Source organism: Rhamphochromis longiceps, linkage group LG19 (assembly GCF_057381845.1).
Source record: "Rhamphochromis longiceps isolate RC_006_pf linkage group LG19, R_longiceps_female_GT1.1, whole genome shotgun sequence".
Taxonomy (NCBI): Eukaryota; Metazoa; Chordata; class Actinopteri; order Cichliformes; family Cichlidae; genus Rhamphochromis; species Rhamphochromis longiceps.
In genome coordinates this window covers 24,849,528-24,866,931 of record NC_140575.1, presented here as the reverse complement: position 1 = coordinate 24,866,931, position 17,404 = coordinate 24,849,528, and the positions used below count along the sequence as shown (strand labels likewise).

The following is a 17,404-nucleotide window of genomic DNA, read 5'->3' as shown; positions in this document are numbered from 1 at the left end:
AATCTGTGCGATCTTAAAACAAGGAGCGATTCAGCTTTCACTTGCTCCCAGTGACTTTGGGCGTGTGCATAATTAGCTGTTTTCTCTGTTTTCTAAATTCAGTAAAAAAAATATTTGATGTCACATATCAAGGGTACAAAGTGACACAAAACTGAAAGCATGTGTGTGTTTTACAGTGGGGGGCTCACAAGGAATATAAGCACGAAGCGACGTCACTACCTCAAGTTTGAAGGCCGTTAACCTAATTCCTAATGGTTATTACAATGAGGCTTGCCAGCCACATCAAGCTGCTGCGGCGAAGTAATGAGAAGAGCAGATAGAGCTCTGCCATGTACTTTTCACTGCCTTCAATTCAGCTGCTAGAAGGCACAAGGACACTGCGTCCTTCTCGAATAAGTGCAGTGGCGTGTTAAGAAAAGCAAAAAAAATATATGCTGCAAGGTTATAAACAACATCAAAATTGCACTGTCAATTCAAGTCTTCCTCAAGCCAAAATGAGCTCTGGTTCCAAAGCGCAGCATGAGCCTTCCTGTCGCTTCACATGCAAATGCATGATGGGAGTTTTTTTTCATGCATAAAGAGATGAATCATTGTTTTCAGAACAACAGACTAAAAACAGAGAGCCTCTTTCGCATTGGCTTTGCCTTGTTTGAAAAAACATAAACTGAAATGATCTGAACCTAAACATACAAAATCCTAACTCCACCCTCCTTTGCTCTGTTCTTTCATCTAAATCTGACTAAAGCCGGAAAGCCTCGGCCTCCTCCTAGGGCACAAGCATAAAGAGATTTTAAAATAATAGAGCATAACTTAAAAAAAAATACATAGAACAAAACTGGTGGCACACTGATGTGGCGTTGGTGTGGCATTCACCAGTAATTTCATCAAAATAGAAACCTTCTGCTGTATATTTGCAGGAGAAACCTGATTTTCCAAAGCTGATGAAGCAAGACTAAACATGCACATTCAAAAGGAAAACTTCCAGTAGTGATAACTGGCTTAAGTGCTCTGCTCCTTCCAACTGAGACACACTTCAAGTAAATGCAATGTAACTTCTCTCTATCATTTTACTGCCTCTGGTAGTCAGTCTACACCTTTGCCGCGAGCTATCACTCCCAACTCTTTCATGAGCAAAATTTCAAATATTTGAAAATGAAGATCGCAAATTATATTACGTTTTATTTGACAGCAAGAGTGAACTTAAACAATACTTGCCAAACGTGATTAAGTGATATGAGCCGGGTGAAGGTAGCACTTTGGAAAATTGCAGATAATTTGGTCTAATTTACTAAAAAGGGGGTTCCAACAACCCATGTTGTAGAATCTTTAATTATATATGTGGTGGAAGATGCCAGTCACGGTCACATGTAGTATAGACGCCTTATGTAGAAACATTTTGAAGCCCTCAATCACGCAGTTCATCATCATTTCTGCAAATATACACATGTTGTCAGCAGTATGTATATACATTATAAGAACACAGGAAGAACATGTGCCATAACTGGCTGCGCCATTCACCAAGGAGATTTTGGGATGGGCCGTGGACTACCCTACACATCGTTTATGGCTACTTGTGTGTTTGAGAACATGTGATTATTTGGGTGTATGCATTTCCTATGTGGCTGGGGTGAAACTGAGAAATTACAGTTGGAACATCTCAAAGTAAGCAACACAAGGTGGAGGGTGAGGGCGAGGGAGGATAATACTGGAGGACAGGAGTGAGGAAATACAACATTTTGACAGGAACTAGCTTTTATTGTAGGGATAGGACTGAAACCTCTGATGATGCACTGAGGCGGCCAAAAATAACAAGTGACCACAGGAGCATGGCCCCTTCTCTACAGCAGCGGTACCTCACTCCAGGGATAGGTGCTGTACCTCAGTAAAACCTGCCCTCTGGTGTTTAAACAGGAGTAGTGAACTCTAGTGTAGCAAACACTACTACACTAGAGTGCATTTACAAGACTGCACAGAAACAAGCCCAAATGCCTTTCCCAGTGGCTCTTTATATAGATTTATTAGCTGTTTTGAGGGTGAAACACATACAAAAATATCCAAGTTAAGAAAAAGTGTTCATCTTGAAATAGAGGCTGAAATGAAATCTACTTTGTCCTCTATTAGTCACATAACAAGCTGACCAAATAATAATACCCAGGAAATGTACTGAACTAAATATACGAATCTCTTAAATGACGCCTTCACATCAGTGAAAAAAATATTTTTAGTTCATTTCAGTCAAACTCCACAAAAGCTACTGTACCTTTCATGAAGGCAAGCTTTCCCCACCACTTCCCTTGTTTATGTTATCATGCAGGCATAGAGGTGTCCAGACAGACGGCACAGGTAAAGACAAGTTTCACCAGTCGGCTGGACAAGATGTAAATTTGGAGATGAGACATATAGTGCACTATACATCCTCAAAGCACGCTTTGTGAAGCTATACAGGTGCCGTTACAGACCTACAGTAGCTGTCTGTTTTGACTACCTTAAGATATTTTCATATTTAGAAAGAGGAATTTTAACATAAACATGTCCAGAGCAGATTTTTAAATGCCTCCTGTAAAATGCCATATGCATGTAACCAAGATGAAAATGAAAGGTGTCCTTGTTGCTCTCGTTGAGATTGTTTTTGTCCATTGCAAAAGTATACTTTTTTATTGTTTTATAGTTCAGGAGAAGACAGAAATAAGTGATAATCATGTGTCTGGATATTCAAGACATGGAGGAACCCTGATGTAACATGCCCGCTTTGGGCAGATCTTTCTGCTAATTACAGCCTAGCTGGAGGAGGGAGGTACTTGAGTGGTGGGGGCTTTTTTTTTTTTTTTTTAATGATGCGCAGGGTAGATATGGTATAAATACCCACATCATTGTACTGGAGGGCAGCATATCCTCAGTTGTGCTCCTACCCTAAGGATATACAGCAGCACCGGGAGCTCACTGGTGCTGAGGAGTTTGGTTCTTCTCGTTGGATGCTGGTATGTGAAATTTCCTCTCTATCTCTAGGGGAGTGCTGTCAACATCTAGGCTTTGTGTGGGCCTTCAGTCATTCCTGTGACTGGTTGGAGAAAAATAGAGCAACTTCTGCTGCCTTTTACCTTCATTTGTAATACATGAGCCTGAAGTGTGGAAATAGAAAATTGTGCTTTCTGTTCTTATTTGTTGTCTAGTATTGTTTCTGTAAGAAAGATTAAAGCATGTTCTTGTACCAGAAAAGTTTTCAGGCTCTCTAAAATTCACACTAATACAAACACTAAAGCTTGATGGCACTTTTTATACCTTGAAAACAGATGTACTGACTTTCTTCTTCTTCTCCTCCTCCATTGCAGGTTTGACCTTGCAAGATGGACATACGTGTAGCGACCATCCTCCTCCTTGTGGTGGCCTCTGCAGCAGCCCACGGAAAGGGTTACGTAGTGAGGAAGGTGATGCCTGTGAAGAGCCATGGTAAGAATACGCATCATTTCGCCCTGTGTTCAATCAGTTTGTGAGCTTCACGAACAGCCTATCAACTTTATGGGAGATCTTCTTCCATAAAGTTGGTCTTATTTGAGCAACACTGTATGGCAGGATTTCCTTACCTTCAGTGAGGGGGATAGCTATTTTGACCAATAGAGGTACCGTAAGCAGCCTGACAGATGATAGGCACAGCTGCACTTTACTTTGAAAGCTGAACTCCACCTTGCTCTGGGCCAGTGTTGCTCTCTGATTGGCTACAACAGGTTGCATGCCTCTCCAATGAGGCCGGAAATTGCAGGTTATTTGCACGAAGCAGAGCTTGCAGGTTTTTGTTTTCCTCTAAATCACCAGATTAAATCTCCCTCTGTAGTTTTTGTAGCATTTCCTGTATATTTGTATCCTTATATTCACCCAAAGCGCTAGCTCCGTAGTGCAGTGGTTTAAACATTCCCCAAACAAGCAAAAGATCCCTGGAGGAGATAAAAAAAATCCTGTTAAGAAGGGAATCGAACAGGCGGAGCTTTTCTCTGTGGCGACCCCTTATGACTAAGTGAGCCGAGTTATTCACATTAGCAACAGTTTTATTACTTTATTTTATTCTATTTTGCGCACGTTTCACAGGAAGGCACTTTAATTCTGTTTACAATCTGGCAGAGTTATTCGCTCTATTTGTTAAGCAAGCGATTTATTTAATTGTTAACATGAGTTACGTTTGATTTTCTTTTCTTTTTATTATTTTGCCAAACACAAAAAGAGAGGTTGTGTGTTTCCCAAACGCAGTGCAAAATGTGAAGTGTCGCTTTTGTGTCATCAGCTCATTGCTGTTTCTATTTGAGAAAGTAGCTGTTATGGGGTTATTTTTAGTTTCACACTGACAATTAAAGTCCAGTCACCCAGCAGTGTGGTTTGTTTGGGTGCGCCTGTTTAACGCAAAAGTAGAAACATCTGTTTGGCTTTATCCAAACTAAATCAGAATAAGCCAAGGAGTGAGCCTTTTACACTCAAACCCATGTGACCACATTAAGGCAGCAAATAAAAAAGAGCTCCCTCTTATTTTGCTTGAGTAGCTCCTAAACAAATCATAAGGCTCTCATTAAAATCTGAAACCTGTACTTTGTATTAAAAATAGTCATTCAGCAGGTTACATGCAGCCATATTTCTTTACGTTATGCTTTTTCTGTATTAAAATTAATTATTAGAATAATACTAAACATGCATCTGTTTATAAGGGGTTGCTTCAAAATAAAATATGCATGTAACATCTTATAATATCTGTACATCAATAGGTGAGTTGTATGTGGGCGTATCTCACAAGTTAGACCATTGCTTCATTAGAGTTAAACATGCCCCGCCTTCTGGATCAATTAGTCGATCATGTTTCAGCCATTTTAAAAAATGAAGAACATTATGTAGAGAGGTTTTCTTAAAAGCTAAAATTCAGCTCATATTTGATTGCTGAAAGTCATATTGCTTGTGAACGCTGCAAAACTGATGCACACTCAAACACACTAAGCACTGAGAGCTGGCCAGAACATCCATGACCCAGCACTTGTCCCTTGAATGGGATGCAGTCAGAGTTACTGAACATCCTAAACAGACCCTAATTTGAAATAAGTGGTTGAATTTTATGCACAGACTTAAGGTATCCTGAACATACACACAGAGATTTCTTTCACTTTGTTACTTTGTGTCCATTTTTGTTTTTTGTTTTTGTTTTTTTGTTGTTTGCTAATGGAACTAATGATGGTTTCTCTTTAACTCTTCACAGTGGTGTCAGTGGCAGGTGAGCCTGGTCCTCCAGGTGAGCCAGGCCCCGAGGGACCTTCTGGCCCTCCTGGCCCACCAGGTGAAAATGGTGTAGGCTATGCTGGACCTCAAGGACCTCCCGGATCCCCTGGATCTCCTGGCCGCTCCATTGCTGGTAAACCTGGATCTCCAGGTGGTCCTGGCAAACCTGGCAGGCCTGGAGACTCTGGTGAGAAGGGAGATACTGGAGCCACTGGCCCTCAAGGACCTAGGGGAGTCCCTGGATCACCAGGAAGCCCTGGACCTGCTGGCCTCTCTGCTACTGGCAAGCCTGGACCATCAGGTCTTCCTGGAGCAATGGGACCTAGAGGAGAGCCTGGTCTGAAAGGACATCCAGGTATCCCTGGACTGCCAGGTTCTAAGGGTGATAGAGGGGTGGGAGCACCTGGACCTCAGGGTGAGACAGGACCTGAAGGGCCTATGGGTCCACCTGGAGCTACAGGTTCATCTGGAGTTGGAAAGCCAGGAAAACCAGGTTCCCCAGGTGAGCCAGGAAAATCAGGTAGCCCAGGTAGCGATGGTGCCCCTGGTCCCATGGGACCTCAGGGACCTAAAGGACACACCGGTGCCCCAGGTGTTGGTATTCCAGGTAAACCAGGTGAGAATGGTGCCCCCGGTCTGCCTGGTCCAAGTGGCCCTAAAGGCAACCAGGGACCTACTGGATCCACTGGTGCCCCTGGAGTGCCTGGATATGGAAAGCCAGGTGCAAATGGAGAGAAAGGAGAAAGGGGAGCTACAGGTAGCACTGGTGCTACAGGCCCAAAGGGTGAGCAAGGTCCAACTGGATATACTGGTGCTACTGGTGCAACTGGCCCAACTGGTCCTACTGGACCTCAGGGTGAAAGAGGTTTCACAGGTGCACCTGGTGCTGTTGGCCCTAAAGGTGACACAGGAGCAACTGGTCCTCAGGGACCTAAGGGAAACAAGGGAGATCAGGGAGCACAGGGTTTCCAAGGTAAGCAGGGTTACCCAGGACCAGCTGGTCCTGCTGGGGCCAGAGGGGAAACTGGACCCACAGGTGAAAAAGGAAATGGAGGTGCCCCAGGTACCCCAGGAGCCCCAGGTATCCCAGGCCCTGCTGGACCCAAAGGTCATCCTGGTCGCCCAGGTGAGCAAGGTCCCTCTGGATCAGATGGTGCACCAGGTTCAAGAGGACCTACTGGGCCTCAAGGTCCCGCTGGTGCTCCAGGCCTCAAGGGACACCCAGGTCTCCCTGGTGCCCCTGGCCCCGCTGGTTTGGCTGCTAAGGGTCTCACTGGACCTGAGGGTCCTCCTGGTCAACCTGGTGAGCCCGGCTCTGATGGAGAACCTGGCCCAGCTGGCCCTCCTGGTCCCCCTGGCCCTCCAGGTGAGGTTGTATTTGAGAAGGGCAAGGGCATGGGTGTGAGCGAGATTATGGTGAAGTCCCCCATGTCTGCTTTCACTGCAGCTCTGACCACCCCCTACCCTCCTGCTGGCAGCCCCATTAAATTTGACCACATAGTGTATAATGCTGAGAATCACTATGACCCTGAGTCAGGCATTTTCACTTGCCAGGTTCCTGGAGTGTACTTCTTCTCTTATAGCATCCATGTCAATGGAGCTCATGCCCTGGTGGCTCTGTACAAGAATGGCCAGCCTGTTATGTTCACTTATGATGAGTACAACAAGGGTTTCCTTGACCAGATGTCTGGTAGTGCTGTCCTCTTGCTCGATGAGCAGGATACAGTTTACGTCCAGATCCCTGACGATGAGGCCAATGGCGTCTTTGCTGCAGAGAATGTCCACTGCTCTTTCTCTGGGTTCCTCATCGCTTCAACGTGATACGTTGATTCAGTAGTTTCCGAAAGCCAACCAACTAAATTTGCCATTTCTCAAACTAAACTCCCTGTTCGTTTTTCCTCAACCTAACAGACAGGCAGTTCACCATTTTTGAGAAATAGTTGCATCTCGACTTGAAAACTACAAGAAATAGGTGCTTAGAAGAAGGAAAACTAATTTATGAACACAGGTGATCAGGGGTGGGGTAAGCAATCCACAATGTTACCAGTGAGATTTTAATGGAGACAGCATGTGAAATTGAGATGTTAAACTGTGTTATGTCCTGACTTTTTCTTTTCCATTCTGTTCCTTTTACTGACTTCAACTGGTGACTCTTAATTTAGTGTTTGTCTGCTTTTGTTTGTTTTTATACAACCTTGTTTTTTTTTTCTTTCAGTTTTTTTGTTTGGGTTACCAATAATCTTATTAAAAGTACCCTAATACTTTTTTCTGTGCAACCTGTTGTACTAAATGTGACTTGAATATATTGTGAAATGGTAATGGTCAAATTGACCGTTATGACGAAATAAGTCACCAAAATGCTGTCATGGAAACACAAACTGTTTTAACAGCAACATCGTTGTATCCCTGGACATACATTGTGTCATGTAAACCATAATGACCAAAATAAATGATGTCTTAATGAATGTTCTGTATCAGAAGTTTTTTTTTTATTTAGCAGCTCATTTAATTTGAAAACTAAAAAAGAACTCAGTTAGAGGCACATAAAACAACACAAAAACTGCTTAAGAAGACACACAGTCATAAGAGTCAACTCACTTTGAGTATTTTGTGAGCACTGGTTGAGTTCTGTAAAAAAATAAAACCCTAATCCAATTTAGTTTTCCTGCAGATTCATAAATTAAAACAAGAAATCAAGTTATAATTGTGATCTGTGACAGGTTCAACACAAGATTAAGTTATTGTGAAAAAATACAAAAGTAATTTAATATAAATATTATTAATACTAAAGTTACCTAAGATGAAGCATCTTAAGTCAGCAACATGCATTCATCTACTTAATGGAAGCTTATTCCAGCTGACTACCACAGAAAGGCGGGGCGTACCATGGACAGGTATGCCCACAGAGACACAGGGATAAGATGAACAATCCACAGCGAGGCTCTAATCACCCAGCAGGTTCAAACCAAGCACTGGACTACCATGCCATTATTTGTTAGTAACAAGACGTTTTAATTTTAAGCACTCATATGGGTTTTGTAAGCAAAATTTTGGCTGACAAATGTGAAGTGGAAGTATCAGGTACTATAAAATGGATCTTCCTACCAACATTACTGTTGGACTTACTGTCCTCAGTGTAATGTAACTTATATAATTATATATAATGTACATAATGATGTATTTCTATTCATTTGTGGTCATTTTGTTAAATGTATCACCATAAATTGGTATCCTGTGCACAGTATTAACTACATGCAGCACTGTGCAAAAGCCGCCCCTCATTTCTCTATATTTTGCTGAGAAAATGGGAAATAGGTGCAGCAGACATGTGCAAACATACATGGATATACAGTTTATAAGGGGAAAACAGAGTTTGAACATTTCTAACAAGCTTAAAAGTCAATATATGGTATGACCACCTTTATTCTTCAACACAGTCTTAACTCTTAGGCAATAATAGTAATTATTATTATGTAAGACCAACCATTGCTAATTTAGTCTACCCTTGAAGTTGAGATTCTCTCACAAATTTGCCATTGATCATATCAATTTAACCAGCTTGTAGTCAGTATATGTGTTTAAAAAGTGCTTAAAATTCACACATACTTCAGTGCAGTACATGGTCCTAAACAGAGGCTAAAATAGATTAAATAAAAAATCTCTCTCCACATGATGGCTACCAGTTGCCTGCTTGGCAGCCAAAGTTTACAAAGGCTACTCTACCATGCAAGCCTCAATATGAGAGTGCTGAATATAGTTTGGGTGTGGAATGAGGGACAGGGATGGTCCTTTGGCAGGGAGGCAGCTGTTTGATCTCGCTTGGGGGAAAGAGCGTGACAGTGGTTAGGTGAGGGGCCCAAGGGAAAGAAAAGAGAGGAAGCTGGCTGAAGTAAACTGCTGGGGATTGCCATCTGAGGGTACTTCCATTTGGAGATGGCCTGTGGTTGTTGCAATGAGGTGGGACAGCGCAGATGGAGAGCTGCCTCTGGCTGACTCCACAAGCCGCACTCTAAAATTATCTGCTGAGACTACGAAGAATAATTTACTTTGATATATTTTTGTTAGTAGGTTCACCTTGTATGTCTATCTATACAGTTGTGCATCTGTTTGGAAAGAAAGAAGCAACGCAAAGAGGAACCAGATGTTCTTGAGTAGGATGCAGAGAGATGTGTGTATGGCAGCATGTGAGGAACACTGGGTGTTACAAGAAGCAGCACGTCTCTCAACAACCTGACCAAAATGGACAAGCAGTTTAAGAAGCAGAAATAGAAGTATTATGTGTAAAACACACTCTTTTTGCGGTGGCCAGAGCTACGGTGTCCAAGGTTAGAGTGGGTGCAAAGGAAATAGAGGGTTTGAAATGTGCACGGGTAGAGCTGTGTGCTGCCAAAAAAAACACCCTGCAGGAGTGTTTTGCTTTCTCCTCCACTCTTAAAAACATTCTGGTGTTTATGGGGTTTCATGGAAGGAATCTCGCACAGGCATCAATTCAGTCTATGCTGTTTGCGAAAGACACTAAACCTCCAGACGTCGTAAAAATGTTTGTTTCAAACACTATCATTTATGGTCCAAAACCAGAAACTGAGTTCGGATGTAACGCCACTGACCCTGAATCATGTGGCACAATTATGTTGTGTAGTTCCTTCATTGGTAAATCACTAAAAATACTATTGGGCAGCAATCATATCTCACTTTAGGTTCACTCCAGATTAAGTTTGTTTTAGGGAAAGAAATGTGCCTGTCTTAAACGCAACAAGGTCCTCAAAGGCCAACTTCACCAGCTAATTTATCATTACTTTTGCTCTAATTTAGTAAATGAGGTGACTATTTAAATAAGTGACCGTCGCCTCTTCATTACAAGGACTGCAGTTTTCTTCTAACATCTTGGAGTATTACCTCAAAGACTTTTGTCAAATTTAGTTTATGTTGATGTTGTGTAATGTATGTATGGTCGGAAGGGTAAGATGGCACTGGCAAAAGGTCAGCAGCCTTAACCTAATTTCCTTCGGGTCAACCTTCAGGATCAATAAAGTTTTATTGAACTGAGTTGAATTGAAAATCATTCCCCTCAAGGCTTCTAAAAGTAGGATAGGGGGCAGATCTAGACCCCTCTCCTGAGGAACTAGCTTACAGTTTGGATTTAGCAGACAAATACTTAGAATCCTAAATACAACTCATTGCATTAACAAAAAAGAAAAAAAAAAAAGCCTTCTGTATGTGTGAAATCTTTCAGTGCACCACACGATGGTGCTGTGAAACAAAGAATCTGTATATCTGTGGCTACAGCAGCCGACCTCAGCTCTGAATACCAGTCTAAACTCTCCCACTCCCTCTCCAGATTTATGATGGGTATTATAAAAGGGCAGCAGTGGTGTTTTTATGCTTTTTAAACATAAATAAAGGAGCTCAAGAGTGCCAATCCACATTTTGTTGCTTTATTCTTCAGCAGTACTCACATATAATAAACTGAACACCTTAATACCAGTTTGCAGATATTGTTACATTTCATGTTGAATAAGGTGAGTTTCATATACAAAACAAAAAGAGAAAAAAAACAAAAAAAAAACCCCAATGCTGTTTAAAGACAGTACCCCCAACCACAGATTTATGTGCTTTCTTGTGTAGATTTTTAGGTATTGTAGGCATTGTAGTCATCACAGCTTGATGCGAAACTTGCTTAAAACATCTCCCAATTTTATTCAATCTTACAAATGGTGAAAAAACAAGAAAACTTCATTTACAATGGGTAATCTGTTAAAAACTTCAGTCATTTAGGTACATCTCAGTCATAAAACCAGTAATATCAAAGTCTATACAACGTGCATTACTACAGAGTTTGGAAACAGTGGAATCTAATGGAAAGTGATGAGCACCTACTGTTTTAACAGTTGACTAAATCTAGTTCATTCAGGAATGGTTTGTGTTCACAGGAGTGTTGAGCTTCAAGAGTTGTAAACAACTGTGCACTGCAATGACAACATTTAAGACTTGGACTTTCCCTTTAAATACCACAATGTGTCAGATCTTGCAGACACAGCTTTAGCTGCTACATCCAATTGCCCAGCACCAAACACTTTTGATTAAATATGTGTCAAATTCAGCAACGTGTTGACAGTCACGGTTTCATGTAGAAAAAAAAAAAAAGAAAAAAAATAGGGGGAAAAAAAAAGTAAAAAATTCCCACTCACATTTGCACTCTCACACTCACCCATATCACAAATGCAAGCACCAATAAGCAGTGAGGAAGCAGCACACTCTCCATTACACCTCCTGTCCATCACTGCCAGGGACATTGCAGTTATGGATGAGATGGTTGCAGAGTAGTAAACAAACACTAAAGCAAAAAAAACAAAAACAAAAAAAATCCCTGGTTTTAGACAAAGTCCTCGCATTCCTTCAGATGGGCTACATTGTCTCCTTCATTCTGTTGTCTGGTTCAGCAGGATTACTCGGCGGCAGCAGCGGCTTCTGGACTGGCTGCCGTTTCTGGCTCAGTAGGTGAAGCTTCAGCTGGCTTTTCCTCTCCTGCGGTTTCCTCTGCCTTCCCCTCCTCGGCCTTTGGCTCCTCAGCTGCAGCTTCCTTGGCTTCCTCGCCGGCCTCATCTGGCTTGGCCTCTTCAGTAGGTGCCTCAGATGTCGCCTTCTCCCCTTCGGCTGGTTCTGCTGCTGCTCCCGCACCGTCCTCTGTCGCCTCTTCGGACTCTTTCTTGGTCTTCTTGAAAGAGAAGCCACTGAGCTTGAAGGACGGTTTCTTGAAAGAGAAACGCTTTTTCTTCTGCTTGCCATCCTCGCTAGTAGACGGAGTGCCTTCCTCAGGTTTGGCAGAAGCTTCTCCATTTGTGGCGGCAGGCTCCTTCTCTCCACTGGCTTCGGCACCCTCTACCTTTTCACCTTCTTCTTTTGGTGCCTCCTCAGTAGGAGTGCTTCCATTGGCCTGCACTTCGGCTTTGTTGACTTCCTCTGTAGCAGGAGAGGTATCCCCATTGGTCTTGGCATGGCCATTTTCCTGGAAGAAAACAGAATAAAAATGAAATTACTGAACATGCACTTATTTAAGTTCATTAGGTCAAACACATAAGTGTGTGCAGGGCTATCCCCTGCAAAGCCTGGTGTCCTGTGATATTTAATTATACTCACAGACTAGCAGTAACCAATAAGAAAAAGCTCCTTAAACTGCAACAACATCTGTTACCAGGAGAGTGACGACAGATCTGTGGCTTACAGCAGTAGGCTAGTTGCTTAGACGGTAGTACAACCGGGATCCACGAGGTGGCGTTCAGATTGAAGCCAGTGGAAACAACATAGGAATTCGCACCCCCCCCCCCCCCCACATCATCTCATCCCTTCCTTTAAATGCCCCGTGTAGTCCACCAATGTGCACCATTTTTAAAATTTTCATGCACTTAGCTCATCCTACTCTTTTCTGCTTTTTATAGTTTGCGGATTCTGCGGCCCGTGTCTGCAACAAAAAGAAGAAAGAAAAAAAAAACCGTGGCTCATTTCGTCAATCTGGCAACAAAGGCGTGGTACCGTTTTTTAAAATGGCCATGCCACATTGAGAGCGGCCACAAACCCCTGCTGCACACATTTCAACCAAATGAATAAGCACAGGCGCAATGTTTAGACACAGGAGCCGCAGAACAGCTGCGATTATTTTACAAACAATTTAAAAAGAAAACGATTTTTAAATAATTCTGCGATCATCACTCACTGGAATAGTTGTGCAGCAACATTCAGGCATTTTTTTTTGTAGGATGAATTAAAAAAAAATACATTTGTGTATCAATTTAAATGATTTCACTTAAAAGTTTTAATATATAGTTTAAATGCGTTAGAGAAAATAACCTGAAACTGTGCATTTGCCGGTGAAAAACGTGCAGGCCTACATGTGGCCACTTTCCCTGAAAGCCGGTGAGCGTGGAGATGCGCTACAGGGAACATTGAGCACACCATTGACGCAACACATTGCTAAATTGAGGCAAAATTCCGCGTGCGCAATTAAGATCTGAATCATTCTTTTCAACAACAAAAAAGCCCACAAAACTACCTGTCCGTTCGTTTTTGCTGCAACGGCTGCACCTTCTGCTGGCTGTTCCACGGCGGCTTCCTCTTTTCCAGCGGTTTTGGAGATTTGTGCTCCCATGCTTTTGTTCCAACAAAGGGACCCAACCGATGAAATGAATGAACAAAGACCGCAAGCTTCCTCCCCAGAAAAATCAAGTCAAAAGCCGACTCCCCCTTCTGCAACCGAGGAATCAGCACGGAATCACGATGACCACAAAGGGACGTGCGAGCGCTTGCACAAGGAAAAAGTAGCTAAGGTGCGAAAGACGCGAATTCTTTCGATTTTTTTTCCCCGAACGGAGTTCCTTAATGGAGAAATTGGCCCCGCCGCAAATGAGATGCGGAGTACAACGCCCAAGTCCGCTGATGAATGGGCAATGGGGCTATGACGACAAAGCCATCCGGTCTCCACCAATCAAAAGTCCGAAATCCCAAAGAGTGGGGAGGTCATGGAGTGGGGGGAGGGGGGGCACGGACAATAGGAGAGACACAACAACATGGCTTACAACTTGTTTTTTCTTTTCTTTTCTTTTCCCAGAAACTTGATGTTCCATGTTTTGCTTTATATTGAGCACAAGGTTTAGATTAGACATATCTGATGATTCTCCCCTGGAAAAGTGCAAAATATTTGCTTGCACATAAACATGGCCACTGATTTGCACTGAAAAACGTCTGTTCTCTGTACCGGTAAATATTTTGTTTTGTCTAATTTCTAAGTGCATGATAACGGCGATTGTGTGCAACACAGCAATCATGTATATTTTTTACATATGTGTAATATTTTATAGAAAACACGGCTTACACTTTAGCCTAATTTGGCTGCAACAAAGAGCCCTAAAACTGTTCATCACAGCTTGTAAATGAATGCAAGCCCTCCAAACAACAGTATGTTCTGAAGGCTGGGTTGACTAAGCATCACTCAGCTGGTCTCACCTTATGTCATCATGGCACCCTACTGACATACGCCCCACTCAGTAAACAGACATCCCCTGTTACTATAAGACCATGTGCCCAAAACTTCTCTTATCCCTCTTCTTGCATAATAGTGTCTTGTCTGCTCCTTGCAGCGGGAGCATCCCAGTGACCCAGATATAATGAGAGTTTATGGCTCTCTGCTGCTGTCTGCTCCAGCAGCCTGCAGTGCTCTAACTCCACCAGCAGCCACAAGTCTCCTCTCTCTGCTAGAGCTGCATGACCCACATCTCCATGGTTACTGTTAGTCCAAAATGGCTGCAAGGAAGAGGCAGTGCATTTGCTGAATAGGGCTTTAGAGATGGTGACTCTGGGAGGTGGAGAAGCAGGGTGAGAGTGGAGTGAAGACAGCCCGGCAAAGCACTCAGCAGTTTGTGGATTAGGGTGCCTTCTTTAACCCACCCTCAGCAGCCTAACTAGGCCACACTCATTGTTGTTATATTTTGATTAAATGCAAAGCTGTAGCATAATTATGATGAGCTGCCATAAATATGATAACATGGGGAGAAAGCATAAAGATGTTTGTTTAACTTTCATTCTTTTTAACAGGCCACATTTTTAAGTCAACATCTACATTTATCAGTATCACAGTTTATTGTGATCATTTGTTTGCTTTTGTCAAATTCATAGAGTAGTTACACTATCCTAGTTAAATAAAAATAAATACAAAATATAGAGTTTTAGTATAAAAGCACTTATTTCTTTTTATTGTTAATAGCCATGCTAAAACCCAAGGGAGTATACAGCTCACATACAGAACCATGAAGCATTTTAAGCTCATTTCCAGTAACAACTATTGCTATCCTGAGTTTTTTTTTTAATGAATATTTCTGGTCAGACACATATAACAGACAAAATGTGAGTTTCTTCATATCCTATTAAAGCTGAAGAGCTGAACCAATTAGCCAGCTGCCACAAAATATGGATGAAATTTGAAGTCTGTATAATTACGGCGAGCTGTTCTTTTGTTTTTTCTTTATTTTCTTAATTTTATTGTCTTTTATTTTTATTCATTTGGCAGTGGCAGGTTTGGTTTTTAGCTCCTGTCTTTATGTCAGAGTGTATATGAGCAAGTCATTATTTGTGACTACTGTGAATAAAAATGTTATCATTTTTTATAGATAGCTGATAAATACTAACAGCTGAAAAACTGAATGAATGTTAAGTGAATGGAGGAAATTTATGAAATTTATTTATGAAAATATCCAAATCATTTGTCATTAGTAAGAGTGACATGAGGGTGCTTATACATTGCTTACCTGGGCAAACGATGGTAACAGGATGAGGAGAAGGCAAGCAAATGGAGGCAGTTTTGTGCTCCTGCCAATGTTGTACTGGGAAATCCTGCGATCTGACTTTCATGTGGACGTTGCTTTGACATGTACTGCCCACCTTCTCTTCACAGCAGCAGCATTTCTTGATAGCAGTGCACCCACACAGTGGTTTGAAGGCTATGGAAAAGAGTTCAAAGTGTTGATTTGGCCTCCAAAATCCCCAGAAGTCCAGTCTGTAGTCAAGTTCACAGACCACAGGACAACTTCAGAGCTCTTGTGGATTCTGTACCTCAGCGGGTCAGGGCTTGAAAGCACAAGGGGACTTACACAGATGATTGATGGATGCACACTGAAACACTCTTACTTTAGTGCAGTACGCATGGAAACAAAAGTACTGTAACTTTATTGGACTTCCCTTCAAGTGCAATATTCAGTGTAACATTGTCACTGTGATCATTTTAAAACCTTTTATAGAAGTCATGTGATTGATTTAGACTATAGGTGTCAAACATAGGACCTGTTGGCCAGACCTGCCTTGGCAAAGGGCTGAACAGCACTTGTACTTAAAGAAAAGGGAGCATGGTGTATGTGTAGATAAAATTATTTAGGGGAATCGTTTTTCTGTTATCATCCACTTGGATTGTACAGATTGGATTGTATTTGGACAAGGAACTAAAAGGAATTTCACACATCTTGATTAGATTGTATATAAGGGTAAAACTTACGGCAGAGGTAGCCTGAAGATAGCCTGAAGTTTCACAACCCAGTGGATGAATATCTGATTTCCCAAAAAGCTCATTCTGTTCATCTGGACATACAGTTGTTTGTATGTGTGTGTTTTGGATGAATAAGTGTTTTAATCTGTCTTTTGTCTAGACCTAATTTCCATTTTTAGGTAGCGTACAGAATGTTTTTTCTTTCTGTTAAAAGGGAGTTTTCCTTCCCACTCTCGCCAAGTGCTTCCTCATAGAGTGTTGGGACTGAATGGGTTAACAAGTCTGAAACTGAAGGAATGCAAAGTAAATGGAGGTTAGAGGTCAGCATTGGGATTCATTACTAAAGCATAAGTGGTCAATTCTGAATGACTACTGTCTTCATTGCATGTTTAATTTTCACAAAACATTCCCAATCAATGCTGAAATTTTGCTGGTGTGTCATTATCGCAACAGAAGAGAAACACATTTTCATGTGTGTACTGTATACTCTCTGTCTGATATTCAGCAAAATAATAATAAAAAAATATCAACAATTATTTAAAATATTTTTAAGTCTTTCAAACAAAAAACTCATGCAAACTATATATAATTGTATTTATATAATATAATTGCACTGATCCCTTTAATTATTTCAATAAATAAAAACGCTACAGATGTGTTGAATTTCATTTTGCATCATATCTGTGCATCTGTGTTTTACTCGCACTAAAAGGCGAAAGAAGCTACTAAATAGAGCTCTACGTTACTTGAACAAAAACAGAGAATTTGCCAACCTTGCCCCGTTTTTCAGTCATACTCCAAAGAGGAGGAGGTGCCCGGCCACACATTGTAATCTCTCATTGGAGGAAAGCGGTGTCAGTCGAAGCTACTGGTCGGTGTGGATCCGCATCAAGCGTACGCAATAACATCTGCGTCAAGACAACCAGAGACAGACCCAACAATAAAACACCATATGCTGCCCAAAATAAAACCACCCTAGCAGTTTACTTTTCTAAATAAGTATTTTAGTGGCTTATTATTGTTTGAAAGCGATAAGAAGTAGTGGAACTACTAAATCTTGAAATACCTTGAATTAATTTTGGTTCCACAAACATGCCTTTTAGCGTTGCTTTCGTGCAATATCGATTTTTA

The 17,404-nt window shown here is 41.7% G+C and overlaps 2 protein-coding genes across 2 annotated transcripts; one reads left to right on the top strand and one right to left on the bottom strand.

Annotated features, from left to right (window-relative positions):
* The first annotated feature begins 2,912 nt into the window (after positions 1-2,912).
* Positions 2,913-7,349, top strand: col10a1a (collagen, type X, alpha 1a). Its single transcript, XM_085391233.1, has 3 exons — positions 2,913-2,978; positions 3,330-3,447; positions 5,228-7,349. The coding sequence occupies exons 2-3, from the start codon at positions 3,345-3,347 to the stop codon at positions 7,066-7,068; spliced, it is 1,944 nt and encodes a 647-aa protein (XP_085247359.1). The 5' UTR covers positions 2,913-2,978; positions 3,330-3,344; the 3' UTR covers positions 7,069-7,349.
* A 3,393-nt stretch (positions 7,350-10,742) lies between these two features.
* marcksb (myristoylated alanine-rich protein kinase C substrate b) lies at positions 10,743-13,657 on the bottom strand. The gene is made up of 2 exons (XM_085391941.1): positions 13,295-13,657; positions 10,743-12,253 (listed from the first exon to the last, which is right to left on the bottom strand). The coding sequence occupies exons 1-2, from the start codon at positions 13,388-13,390 to the stop codon at positions 11,693-11,695; spliced, it is 657 nt and encodes a 218-aa protein (XP_085248067.1). The 5' UTR covers positions 13,391-13,657; the 3' UTR covers positions 10,743-11,692.
* Positions 13,658-17,404: the final 3,747 nt, after the last annotated feature.